Source organism: Eleutherodactylus coqui, chromosome 8 (genome assembly GCF_035609145.1).
Source record: "Eleutherodactylus coqui strain aEleCoq1 chromosome 8, aEleCoq1.hap1, whole genome shotgun sequence".
In the NCBI taxonomy this organism is placed as follows: domain Eukaryota; kingdom Metazoa; phylum Chordata; class Amphibia; order Anura; family Eleutherodactylidae; genus Eleutherodactylus; species Eleutherodactylus coqui.
Genome location: NC_089844.1, coordinates 176,375,803 through 176,388,528, shown reverse-complemented (window position 1 = coordinate 176,388,528; position 12,726 = coordinate 176,375,803). Strand labels below are relative to the sequence as shown.

Below are 12,726 nucleotides of genomic sequence, written 5' to 3'. Positions count from 1 at the left end.
TCCCCTTTTGTCTTTCATTCCCCCTTCCCTTATCTATAATACTGTATGCATCTTGTATAAAGAGCTGCCATGGGAATTGTAGCAGTCAGAAGATGGTCACAAAAGTCAATGAATTCCTCATTATAGGAGGAGGATCAGCTAAATCTAAGCCATGATATAGAGAAGGCAGATGGCGTAGTCACCTGGCTGATTAACCACCGGCCTGGTCGGTAGTTCCGTCTGAAGGCCGGTGATGGTGATTCTTTGTCCCGGCCATATTTATGGTTGTTATATGATAATTAGGAAGCCGTGTGGAGCCTTCGGCTGGGCAGTCCCGGCAACCATGTAGAACTGTTCAGCTCACTGATTAGATCTGCTCCGGGTGCCGCGTGCTGTGGGGAGATCAGCTGATTCTTCTCCCGGATCCAGCTCTCACTCTGTACACACACCTATTAGTGCAGGATACGAGCAGGAATCAGCTGATCTCTTCATGGAGTGCCCGATGACCTGAGAGCCTTTGAAAAATGAATTGAGCAGTTCAACATGCTTGCAGGGATGCTGCTCTGCCGGAGGTTCCACACATCGTCCTTCATATTTTATAACAGCCATTAATATGGCCTTGAAAAAATAATTACGTTCACCAGCCTTCAGATAGAATTTCCAATTCTGGCCTTATCTACCATCTGCCTCTTTCTATTTTCTCTATATTATGAATGAATTACATATGACTGATCCTTGTCCTGTAATGAGGAATTTATGGATCTACCAGAAGCCAACTTCACTAGATTACATCTTATTGAAGGAACTTAGGGCTTCCAACAAGCAGTAGGCCTTAGTCACACCCTCAGGTTGCGGGCCATTGGTGCCGGTAGTTGTTTCAATTTATATTACAACTGTACGGAAGCCAGACACTCTTAATAGATGACTGTCAGTCCTAAATTTCCACCAAGACGCCATTTTCCATGTTTGTGTCAAGATATGATGTCAACTAGATTCCTTCATCCAGGACACTAAGTGGAGAATGGTGACGTCTGTATCCTCAGCCGGCCTAGACCACCGAAAAACGAGGGAACACGGAGCAGCATTTCTTTTAGATCGTTTCATGGCCAAGACTGTGATGTACAGATTACGACTAATCATCACTTATATACCTACAGTGATAAATGTGATTGTTCAGGATCGACATGTCAGCTGGGATACTTGTGATTTTCCTACACATAGCTCATCAGAGAGGTCTCTGTGTCTCTCCTCACATGGTCCACCAGTGATATCAGCTCATTCTTTCCTCTCTGGGCTATGAAGAGTGAGGTCTTGTCTAGGGATGAGCGAGTATACTCGCTAAGGCACTACTCGCTCGAGTAATGTGCCTTAGCTGAGTATCTCCCTGCTCGACCCTAAAGATTCGGGAGCCGCCGCAGCTGACAGGTGAGTTGCGGCGGGGAGCAGCGGAGAGCGGACGGGAGAGAGGGAGAAAGAGATCTCCCCTCTGTTCCTCCCCGCTCTCCCCCGCAGCTCCCCGCTCCGTTGCGGCCCCCGAATCTTCAGGGACGAGCGGGGAGATACTCGTCTAAAGCACATTACTCGGACGAGTAGTGCCTTAGCGAGTATACTCGCTCATGCCTAGTCTTGTCCAATACTTACGCCCCCGTCCTCCGATCCTCCGTAGCTCTAATTGAAATGGTCATGGAAAGTCTTATATTTACCTGTTAAATCTCGACAGGCTTTAAGGAACGTCTTGATTTCTTCCACTTCATTGGCTGCAATTTCTCTCTTCACACTGTAAAAACAGAAATGTTATGGCGAGGTTTCCTGTGGATAGTTGTATCTGTTACATTCATATGTATTCTATACAACTATGCCCATCATTGTATGAATTTAGGGCTCCTTCATACGGCGTATTTTTCACCAGTATTTGCGAGTCAAAATCAGATGTGAAGCCTACAGAGAGAAAGTATAATGGAAAGTTTTGTTGCGCAACATCAAAATGTTTTCCCCATCAGAGGTGATCAGTGTGGCCCCCCTCTGTCACTGGACACACATGCAGCCTGTAGTCAATTCGTGCAGTACACATTGTAGCAGATTATGACTGACTGATGTAAGGCTTCAGGGATCTGCTGGCTGTATTGTTGGAGGGGAAGGGGTGCTCTGTTCTGTTGGAAGATGAAACCTGTTCCAGCTGCGGTAGAAGCAATAGCTGTAGAGTCCAGGTATGAAATCCCTGGGGTTGTTTCCTCATGGATATAGAAGGGGCCGGACACTAAAAGAATGTAATAAAAGTTTTACAATACATTATATTTACCCCAAAATGTTACCAATAAAAACTTCAGTTCGCCACGCAAAAAACAGTCCCTCATAGGCCATGTCGACAGAAGAATGAAGTAGTTATGGCTTTTGATAAGTGGAAATGAAATCCCTCAAAAATTGTTGCATTTTAATGGCAAAAACAGGCATCATCCCTAAGGGGTTAAACTTGGGGTTTTGAGTGTTTTAATATTCCTGTCTACTGCAGAAGCAGAGCTATCTCTTACCTGTAGACGAATATTGGCACAATGATGTCGGTGAAGTTCGGCTCTACATCAGAGTCTTCTAAGAGATTCAACATGTCAGTAAACTCCTTTGTCCATTCAACTCTTTCGTTCAACGGGACAAAGTTCCCTGGAGTAAAACAAAGTAAAAAAAAATGCTTGCGTGTGATACTAGAATGATTTGGAAATACAACATGAAATAAGAAATTCCAAGATAACCAAACTCAACCAAATCCTGTACCCCTCATCTCAACCAGATGCTCATCACCAGCCTATCAGGATTCAAAACCAGCAACCTCCTGTACTCCAAGCAGCTGTCCAGCCTGCTGGATAGCTTCCCTGAGTCCTGATACCTTGTTTATCATCCTTTGTCTCCTGTTCCTGGTTCCATGTATTCCTGTCTAGTTCCACCCAGTGTCTTGTTCCTTCCCCAATTAGCCCTTTTTATAAACCTGGCCCTTTTCCCTTCCTTCTTGCGTGCTTTTTGTGCTCAGTATCTTAGCGTATAAACCTGCTCCTGAACTTTACCTGCTCCCTACAAAACAAGGTTGCTCCTGTGTACCAGACCTCTGCTATGCCACCTGCCAATCTGAATCCGCTGCACTACCATCTTGTGAACCAGCCCCCGGCTGCTCTTGTACGATGCTACCCTCCAGTAAATGGCTATAACACGAGATTTCAGTCCCATGCCAGACACGTGACACAGCCTCTGCCCAGTGACCTCAGACCTCTGATGACTTCTCTTCCTTCCAAAGCTATTATCTTATTAATCTAGGTTTAGGTCTAGATCCCTTTCCTTTACTACTCATGAGTGGTCTCCAGTCAAAATATGACATACACCGAAATGGTCTCTCTATTAGAGCCCCCGATTGTCCCACGATTGACTCTTCCCAGTATGGAAACTAGACCCGTTACCCCGGAGCGCAGCATAAAACAGGTGAATTCACATTACAGAAATAGAAAATCAAGAGATCTGAGAGACTTCCAACGAGGCCTGGTCATCAGTCTAGACAAGCCAGGGCCAGGATTTCATTGCCAACCTTGTTGGGTTTTCTCGTGTAATGTTGTGGATAGTATAACGAGAATGGTGTGATCGAGAAAAAGACATCCAGCAAAAGGAGATCCAGTGAATGTAAACAATTCATTGTCAAAAGGGGTTAGAAGAGGATCAACAATTGCTCTGACAAACTGGCGCTGCACAATCAAGAACAGCAAAATACAACGCTGCTGTGCCAAATGGGCTAGTCATCATTTCTTAGCATAGATGGGCTATAACTGATTGCCATTGTTTCCAAGGCAATAAAATGGCGATACTCTAGAGGGCAAAAGAGTGCCAAAATAGTATCACTGAGCAGTGGAAAACATTGCCTGGTCAGGAGAGATTTCTGTTGCACTGTGCTGATGGAAGGTCAGAATTTGGCACAAGCCGCATGAACCAATGAACCGTTTCTGTCAGGCTGGTGGAAGTAGAGTAATGGTGGGGGAAGGTGTTTTAAGCGCATTCCGGGTCCTCTGATATCTGTGCAGTTATTTACATTAAAATACTGTCAGTTTACAGATACAGATAATCGCTTACATTTTTTCGTCATTCACTCGTTCGTTCGTCATTTAGGATACTGCACCAGTAAATGAACAACTGTTTTTTACACATAACTAGAGATGAGCGAGCATAATCGTCCGAGCTTGATGCTCGTTTGAGTATTAGGGTGCTCAAGATGCTCGTTACTCGAGACGAGCACCACGCGGTACTCGTCTCGATTAAACGAGCACTGACCATTGAATTCAATGGAGCCGGCAATACAGCCGGCTCCATTGAAAGCAATGGGCTGCCGACGAGCGCAGGATGAATTTTCGGGAAAGGGCTTAAAAATATAAGCCCTTCCCTGAAATTCATCCCAGAAATGTGTAAAAAGTAAAAAAAAAAATATACTCACCTTGTCCCGGCAGACGGAGTTCAGCCGCGGCCGGCCGGCAGTTCTCCTGAACCGCTGTGAGTAGTATTCACCAGCCGGGCATTTAAAATCCCCCGCCTGCTGAATGAACTGCCTCTGATTGGTCACAGCCTCACCAATCAGAGGCAGCTCTCACTCATCCATTCATGAATGGGTCAGTGAGTGCTGCCTCTGATTGGCTCAGCGCTGGGGACCAATCAGGGGCAGCTCTCAGCTGTCATTCAGCTGAGAGCTGCCCCTGATTGGTCCCTGCGCTGAGCCAATCAGAGGCAGCACTCACTGACCCATTCATGAATTCATGAATGGGTGAGTGAGAGCTGCCTCTGATTGGTGAGGCTGTTACCAATCAGAAGCAGCTCATTCAGCAGGCAGGGATTTTAAATCCCCACCTGCTGAATACTACAGAAAGCAGTTCAGCTGTATTGCCGGCTCCATTGAATTCAATGGGCTAAGATCGTCCTTCTCTGCCACAGCTGTTACAGCTGTGGCAGAGGAGAACGATCGTTATGCTGACAGTGGGGGGGGGGGGGGGTCTCACTCTTGCCACTATTGTGGCTTAATAGTGAGACCTCGGAGCCCTAAATGCAGCCCTGCATGTTGCTCCTCGCCCCTGCCCTATCCATTTCTGTGTTTTTTACATGACTTTGATGATTTGCTAAGATTTTCACAAATGAAAACCTTAGCGGAGCACCAGTCATATACAAAAAATGCTCGAGTCGCCCGTTGACTTCAATGGGGTTCGTTACTCGAAACGAACTCTCGAGCATCACTGAAAGTTCGACTTGAGTAACGAGCACTCGAGCATTTTGGTGCTCGCTCATCTCTACACATAACAGTTGTGAATGACTGAGCGATGATTTTTATTTTTGCATAAAATGAACGGTTGCCCCTTGACCTTGTAGGGACAGGAAGCAAGAGACTTGAAAAGGCTCCTCCTGCCTCCAATTCTCCAGTGCTTCGTGTCCCTACAGGGACATGCAAGAGAGCTCCCTCCAGGGAGCCGAAAAGCTGACGGGGGGGGGGGAGTGCGGACCACAGGCCCGCCTCCCCTCTCACCTCCTTTTCACCTCAGTGCGGTCCGGGGGTACGGCGGGCCATAGGTTCTGCCTCCCAGCTTCACCACTGCAGCGCCACGGAGAGCCAGAGGCTCTGAGACCCCTCTCCTATCGCGGTCCGGGGGATACGGGCCACAGGCGGCCTCCCCGTTTTACTACCGCAGCGCCGAGGAGAGCGGCGGGCCATAGGCTCTAAGATCTCTCGCCTCCCGGCAAGCAGGCTCCAGCGCAGCTGCGCGCGATGTCAGGGGGCGGGGCTAGTGACGCGGCGCGACGTGGTGACGTCAGACGCCGCAAAACCCGGAAGTAGAGCCCGGGACATTTGAAAAAGCCCCCCGACAAGCTTCCACTGCAGGACACCTTCAGAGAAGGTTCTTCCAGTCACAGGTCTGTCTTATTGCTACTGTGGACAGCATGACAAGCAGAGAGGACCGATGTGGAAGCCCTGCAAACTGTGAGTATTCCATCTAAAACCAAAATCGGTGCAATATGTAAAAAATTTTGGGTCTAAGGGCGGCAACGTACGCGGGGGTTTCCTTATGCCTATCCATGTATCGTTGCAGGACAGGGAATCCGCCAAAACAAAACAAGACCCTAAGAAAAGACACAGTAAGTGTTTCCTGTGCTTTAAGAAGCTGGACGAAGCATACAAAAAATCGCTATGCCCAGAATGTACGACAAGAATCCTCAAAGAGGAACCGTCGGCATTCATGGAGGACATAAGGTCCCTGGTTAGGGAAGTAGTCCGGGCGTCGATTTCTAGCCTTCCCTCAGCCCAGCGGGAGAAAAGGGCCGCCAAAAGGCCTAGTTATTCACCACTAACGAGCTCAGACTCAGAGCAGTCATTGGGCGAACTTTCCGAAGGCGAGTTATTCGACCATCCCCCCGACCCTAAAGACGAAAACAAGAAATACTATTTTTCGTCAGGTGATCTCGATGAACTGATAAAGGTGGTGAGAGACACCATGAAGATAGAAGACACGATCGAGCCAAGATCCGTACAGGATGATATGTTTGGTGGGCTCAGACCGAGAAACAAGACCGTGTACCCAGTGAATACCATCCTAAAAAAAAGTAATCTCCAATGAGTGGGCCTGCGCAGATAAACATCTCTATCTACCCCGCGAATACAAGGAGAGGCTCCAGTTCGCGGAGGAAGACGTGTGTGTTTATGAGGACATCCCAAAGGTAGACGCGCAGGTGGCCAGGATGGCCAGGAAGACAACGCTTCCCTTTGAGGACTCATCACACCCTAAGGATCCTATGGACAATAGAGTGGACACCCTAATGAAGCGGGTCTGGCAGACGGCAGCCTATACCCTGGAATCAAATGTCGCAGCCATGACCGTCGCGAGATCGATGTTTCTCTGGCTGGGCGAGCTGGACGACCAGGTCAAGCAGAGAGCACCCAGGGAAGCGATACAGGAGTGCATATCCTTGCTAAAACTGGCAACAGGCTTCCTGGCAGATGCTTAACCGAGTCAATGAGATTAGCGGCCAGGAACGCAGCATTATCCAATATGGCTAGGCGGGCGATCTGGCTGAAGACCTGGAAAGGAGATGCCGCGTCCAAGAGTAAATTGTGCAACATGCCCTTTCACAGCCAGTATATTTTCGGCGCAGACCTGGAAGAAATCCTCAAGAAAGCGACCGATAGGACCCACGGCTTTCCAGACCAGGCAAGAACTGGGTTATCCCCCAGACGACAACCGTCCTTAGACCCTACCGGGGGAAGAGGAAGACGGGCCGCTGGTCCTACCCCAAGGGCGGCAGGGGTAAGACGAAAGCAATCACTACCCCCGTAGAGGATTCCCAGGTGGGGGGTAGACTACTAAAGTTTGGTCGGGAATGGCAGCGCATTACGGATAACTCGTAGGTTCTCCAGCTGATATCCCAGGGGTACAGGATAGAGTTTTTCGTCCGGCCCCCAAACAATTTTGTGGTTACCCCCACGCAATCCCCTGTCCTCCAGGACATCTTCAGAAGTGAGATCACTAATCTGCTACACATGGGGGCTATAGTCCAGGTCCCTGCGGTAGAGCAAGTATTGGGATACTATTCTCCCCTCTTCCTAATTAAAAAACCAAGCAGCGCCCACCGGATGATCCTCAACCTGAAGGGCCTGAATAGACATATTTATAAAAAATTTAAAATGGAAACCATCAGGTCGGCAGTAACCCTAGTAAAAAGGGGGGACTATATGAGCACAGTTGATCTGAAAGATGCGTACTATCACGTCCCGATCCTGCAGGAACACCATAAGTATCTGCGGTTTGCGATTAAGATAGGAAGCCGCCTATATCACTTCCAGTTTCAGTGCCTACCATTCGGCATATCCACGGCACCCAGAGTCTTTTCAAAGACCCGTGGCGGAGATGGTTGCGCACCTTCACGCATCGGGCGTTAATATCATTCCCTAACTGGACGACTTCTTATTAATAGGACCCTCGCCAAAAGCCCTCAAGGAAGATACCATTTGGGCCATCACCCTATTTCAGAGACTGGGGTGGGTCATAAATTTCCAGAAATCCAGCCTCCTCCCCGAAATTCGCAAAACATTCCTGGGGGTACGGATAGATTCGGAGTCACAGACCCTATCCTTGCCGCCACCTAGGCGGGAGAGCCTTAGGCAGGCAATCCATAAATACAGGGGGAAGAGGCAAATAACGGTAAGGGACGGAATGAGACTCCTGGGCCTCATGACATCGTGCATTCAGATCATTCCATGGGCCCAGGCACACTGGAGAACGCTTCAGAGGGCCATCCTGGGAAACTGGGATGGAGCAGCAACCTCCTTAGACGCCAGGATGCCCCTGTCACCATCGGTCACTCAGTCCCTTCACTGGTGGCAGTTAGCGCATAATTTAAACGCAGAATCCCCGTGGGTGGCGGAACCCTTCATTAGCGTGGTCACCGACGCGAGCCAACTCGGCTGGGGAGCGCAAATAGGACATCACCTGTTGCAGGGCGAATGGGGCCCAAGGACTAGAAACCAGACCTCAAATTTCAGGGAACTCAGGGCCATTTGGGAAGCACTGCACAGAGCACAGGACACCCTAAGGGATAAGCACATCAAAATCTTCTCTGATAACGTGACTGCGGTCTCCCTTATTCGCCATCAGGGAGGCACCAGGAATTACCATCTACTAAAGTTGACAGCCCGGATTTTCCGGTGGGCCGAAGCCATGGTGCGGTCCCTGACAGCAGTCCACCTCAAGGGGTCCCAGAACACAACAGCCGATTACCTCAGCGGAAGACGCCTGGACCCAGGGGAATGGTCCCTGAACCAGGAAGAGTTCCAGCACATTATGGACACCTGGGGCAGGCAACAAGTGGACCTCTTTGCGAGCGGTCTAAACACAAAATGCCCCGTTTACTTTTCCCTCAATCCAAGGGACAAGGCCGAGTGGATGGACGCCTTCTCCCAGAGCTGGGACATCGGTCTGGCTTGCACCTTCCCTCCCATTCCCCTTATCCAAAGGGTCCTACAGAAGATTCAGCAAAGCCACACGGCCATCATATTAGTCGTCCCGTATTGGGAAAAGCGGGCATGGTTCCCCCTGCTCCTAAAACTGGCCATCATGGATCCAATCCGCCTCCCAGCCAGAGAGGATCTCCTATCGCAGGGCCCAGTACTGTGCCCCAACGTACAGAGGCTGAACCTCACAGCATGGATGTTGAGGAACAGATACTACTGAGACAAGGTCTGTCTGCCAGAGTAATATCAACTCTGCGCCAGTGCCGCAAACCCGTAACATCTGCTATCTACAACAAGATATGGAAGAGATTCTCCTCCTGGAGGGGGTCGGAAGTCTCCAACCTTGACACCTCGGTGGCAGAGATCTTGGACTTCCTCCAGGAGGGCCTGGATAAAAACCTAAGGCCAGGGACCCTTAAGGTGCAGGTTTCGGCCCTCTCGGACGTTCTGGACCAACCGCTAGCCGAACATAGGCTAATCTGTAGATTCATGAAGGCAGCGGAGAGGATGAGACCAGTATGTCGTAGTACAGTACCCCCATGGGACCTAAACTTAGTACTCAAAAGCCTCGGTAGGTCCCCCTTCGAGCCCATCGACCAAACATCAATTAAAATGCTAACCCTTAAAACTATATTTTTAGTCGCAATCACGACGGCGAGGCGGGTGAGCGAGATCCAGGCCTTTTCATGCAAGACACCATACTTGCTAGTCCTGGATGATAGAATCATACTAAAAATGGACCCTTTCTTCTTGCCTAATGTAGCCTCAAAGTTTCATAGGCAGCAGGAAATTATCCTTCCATCATTCTGTCAGGACCCCAAAAACGATAGAGAGAGAGAATACCACAGCCTGGACATAAAAAGAGCCATCCTGTGTTATTTGGAACAGACATCCTCCTTTAGAAAGACTGACCATTCGACGAGAGCAGTATCTTGCTCTTGGGCAAAGAGGGCCATGGCTACGCCGGAGCAGATATGCAGGGCGCCCACATGGTCTAACCTGCACACATTTACTAAACATTATAGACTGAATACTGACCTTTTCCTCGGACCTGTTGTTCGGGAGGAAGGTCTTGCAGGCAACAGTCCCCCCCCCAAAAGTAATTTGATATAACTCCAGGTACTGCCGTCATGATGACGCCGGGGAAAAAGATAGAATTTCTTACCGAAAATTCCTTTTTTCCGAGTCATCATGACGGCACATTATTCCCTCCCCCCCCCCCCCCAAAAAAAAGAGCACACATATGCGTGTATAACTGTGTGTGTATATAGATACGTATATCCAGAGACTTCTATATATAATTTACATGCGACATTATGGCATAATATCTCTGTTAAGGTTCGGGTAAGGTACCCTCCTATTTTCTTTTCAATGGGACTAACTATGTTGTTTTTTGTCTTGGAGCAAATAAAAATTTTTCCTGATAAACCGAGACATGTCCATGTAAGTAATTTAGAAGACACTGGAGAATGGGAGGCAGGAGGAGCCTTTTCAAGTCTCTTGCTTCCTGTCCCTACAAGGTCAAGGGGCAACCTCCTGGTACTGCCGTCATGATGACTCGGAAAAAAGGAATTTTCGGTAAGAAATTCTATCCTTTTTCAGCCGTTGGCCATGTTTACACTGAATGATCATTGTTCAAATTTACACAAACCGACGATTTGTTTGCATGATAAGCGTTCCATGTAAAAGGGCCCTAAGTCAGACAACAAAGGGTGGAGGAAGCTTGACAAAGACATTCTAGTTCCCCGCCCCCTATGGACATGTATAGCATCCACCACAGGGAATGTTTTTTGTAAGTGAACAGGAAAACTAACAAAAAATGAATGTCACTTACCTAGTTGGGCATAAAACTCCCCGGTCTCTAAGGGGTTGAGCACGGCACATCCCCGATTGTCCACCATGGTGATGGTGTGGGTGAGTGGATAGGCATTCCTGACAACGGTAAGTCCACCGTCCGCAGAGCCAGATTCAGCATGTGTTTTGAAGACCTGATTGTGGAGGGCATATTTACATGAGTTGATCAGAGACGATTTTCCGTGTCCCAGGAAGCCCATCAGCTGGATGAGGACTCGGTTGTAGCCCTGGTTTCCCAGGGGGCAGCTATTCAGGCTGTAAGATACGATGTATTCCTTCAGCTGACCAATATCCATATCTGTCTTCTGCTGAGCTTCAGATCTGAGAGTTCACGATGGAAGCAGAATCAAAACTGAAACGAAAGTAAAAGAAATTCCTATTTCGTGTGAGAACAGGCAGATGATTGTATAACAAAGCAATTAGAGTCGAGACAGGGACCAATTATATGTTCATAGTCGCACGTGTTCTACTGGAAAAAACTAACTTCCTGTGTAACGGGGGAGGTAACGAGCTGTCTGCCAAGAGATGGGGCGCTGTTGGCTCGGCAGTTCTTGAATCAGCCTTTCTGTATTAGCCAGATGTTTCCTCTCTGTTCACTTGTAAATGGCGGGATAATTTGGGAACCTTATTGCGGATGTGCATGGGCTCATTAGGAAAAGGAAAGAGATTGTAATAGAAGGGATTGATTATTCTTCCTCTTCTGGCCAGTAAAGTTAGTTTTAGGGGTAACATGGTGATGAAGGGCTCACATTAAGATAACAGAACTGACTCATCTAGTTCTTATCTCTTGTTATAGGTTTTGCATGACCAGGGTAGGTTAGAGTGGCCGCTCCATAGCCAAATATCCGCCATGAAAATGATCCGACTCAGAATTCGGATAAATTGGCCACAGCAGCCATTTTATTAACATTATAACAGAAAATTGCAATATATACGAAAGCAACGAGGGGGACATCTTTGGAGCTACAAAATCTGGTGCTTCATAATAAAACGTACCTTGCCCTCTGCCGTACTGGCCAGCTCGTAGGCACCACTAGCTGCCCTCAGGTGGCTAAAGATGATTTAGACTGAAATGATCGCTCAAAAATCTCTCAAATGGCTCGAGTAACAGTTTTAAGTGATCATCTTTGCATAATTCTTAAGTAGCTAATTAGCTAATTCCGAGAGAAGTAGCTGTTTTGTACTCAGTTATCAGTGGTGTCCAGCTGAGCTAATAGCTCTGAGAAACAACAGGAGGGCTGACAGCTTCTTTGTTCTCTGAGCTTTCAGCCGGTATCCGGATGGTAAGTCTCGGCGGGATACCCGCTGAAAGAATGCTATCAGCGCCGCCCACTGAGAAAATCAGTGTGTGGCGCTGATAAGAGCCTTTGTTGACTTTTAGCTTGCTAGAAATCAATGATGAACGAATAGTGCATGAACAGTTCATGATGGCAGTACATTTAGACACAACGATTATCGCTCAAAAGATGGCTTTTGTGCGAATTTTCACAGATAATGGCTGAGTCTAAATGGACTTTTATATATGTAACTGAGGCCGGGAGGGATATGCCACCCCCTTCCTGCTCCCCCCCCCCCCCCCATTAGCAGCCATACACTACCAAATGAAACAAAGGAGGGAGTTTTACCCGATTGGGCAATACCCACCAAACTTTCCCCTCCAACCAATTTAAAACTGACTCCAAGGACCCGCCACAGCCAGCATGGCTTACCCCCCCCCCCCCAGCCTGCGCAACCTCGAACAACAACACCACCATTTCATTCCCCTCCTGTGTTGCCAAAGCCCACATATCAATCCCTACATCATTTAGATGCACTCCATCTGCCATCTGAAAATTTCCAATCCCCTTTTTCAAGATCAATATGCCGGACACTAACTCCACCAC

The 12,726-nt window shown here is 48.2% G+C and overlaps 1 protein-coding gene across 1 annotated transcript in view; it reads right to left on the bottom strand.

Annotated features, from left to right (window-relative positions):
- The window catches only part of LOC136577232 (uncharacterized), a 13,290-nt gene extending 2,000 nt beyond the window's left edge, over nt 1-11,290 (bottom strand). Inside the window, exons 1-3 of the mRNA XM_066577040.1 lie at nt 10,824-11,290; nt 2,508-2,634; nt 1,683-1,756 (exon numbers count right to left, since the gene is read on the bottom strand). Of these exons, the coding sequence (XP_066433137.1) occupies nt 1,683-1,756; nt 2,508-2,634; nt 10,824-11,139 (517 nt within the window). The 5' untranslated portion in view covers nt 11,140-11,290. The remainder of the gene's footprint in view (nt 1-1,682; nt 1,757-2,507; nt 2,635-10,823) is intronic.
- Nucleotides 11,291-12,726: the final 1,436 nt, after the last annotated feature.